The sequence below is a fragment of the Myotis davidii genome, unplaced genomic scaffold (assembly GCF_000327345.1).
Source record: "Myotis davidii unplaced genomic scaffold, ASM32734v1 scaffold391, whole genome shotgun sequence".
NCBI classification, from domain to species: Eukaryota; Metazoa; Chordata; class Mammalia; order Chiroptera; family Vespertilionidae; genus Myotis; species Myotis davidii.
Genome location: NW_006284336.1, coordinates 4,282,116 through 4,283,130, shown reverse-complemented (window position 1 = coordinate 4,283,130; position 1,015 = coordinate 4,282,116). Strand labels below are relative to the sequence as shown.

The following is a 1,015-nucleotide window of genomic DNA, read 5'->3' as shown; positions in this document are numbered from 1 at the left end:
AACTCATTTTTTTGGTTGATTTTTCTTTGTTAAATGGCATTTAAATACATAAAATAAATGTCAAAAATATAAATCTTTGTTTTACTATGGTTGCAAATATCAAAACATTTCTGTATGTGACACGGCACCAGAATTAAGTTAGGGTTTTTCAAAATGCTGACACGCCGAGCTCAAAAGGTTCGCCATCACTGCCCTACGTCTTAGCTTTTCTTTCTCGAGCACACTGCCTTTTTGTTTTTGTTTTTGTTAGCCCCAAATTAGGGATTATCATATTTGCATTTGGATCAGTAACAGTGTTGCATACTTCTTTCTTATAGGTCCAGTTTTCTTTTGACTGCCACATATGGACTCCCAAAAATCTCCGAAGGAAACTGTCCTCATTACAGGAGGAAGTGGCTATTTTGGTTTCCGGTCAGTGCATCTGTAAAATATGTCTATGAATTATTTTACTGGTGGTTGCTGATAAAAAAAAAAGTATAGCTTTCAACTCTGACATTAATACAGTATATACTTTTACTTGTTTGTATAGTGTTAAGCCAGGAATGAACTATTTTGCCCACTGCTCAGATACTAAAATTGAAGCTACAGGTATATTCCATGTTAAGAAAAGTTCTTTTATTTTTTTAATTAAATCTTTATTGCTGAAAGTCTTACATATGTCCCCCTTTCCCCTCCATTGACCCATTTTGGCCCACCCTTGGCTCCTGCCCCAGGCCTTCACCACCCTATTGTCTGTGTCCACGGGTTATGCATATATGCATACAAGTTCCTTGGTTGATCTCTTCCCACCCACCCTACCCTATCTGAGATTCAACAGTCTGTTCATACTTCTATGTCTCTGGGTCTATTTTTGATCATCAGTTTATTTGGTTGAATAGATTCCACATAGGACTGAGATCATGTGCTCCTTATCTTTCTCTGTCTGGCTTATTTTGCTCAACATAATATTCTCTAGGCCTATCTATGCTATTGCAAATGGTAAGAGTTCTTTCTTTTTGACAATCAAAACAACCAG

At 36.7% G+C, this 1,015-nt stretch overlaps 1 protein-coding gene across 1 annotated transcript in view; it reads left to right on the top strand.

Moving 5' to 3' along the window:
- Positions 1 to 322: 322 nt before the first annotated feature.
- SDR42E1 (short chain dehydrogenase/reductase family 42E, member 1) overlaps positions 323 to 1,015 on the top strand; it is a 9,289-nt gene continuing 8,596 nt past the window's right edge. The window contains exon 1 of the mRNA XM_006754469.2: positions 323 to 411. Coding sequence (XP_006754532.1) covers positions 344 to 411 — 68 coding nt within the window. The 5' untranslated portion in view covers positions 323 to 343. The remainder of the gene's footprint in view (positions 412 to 1,015) is intronic.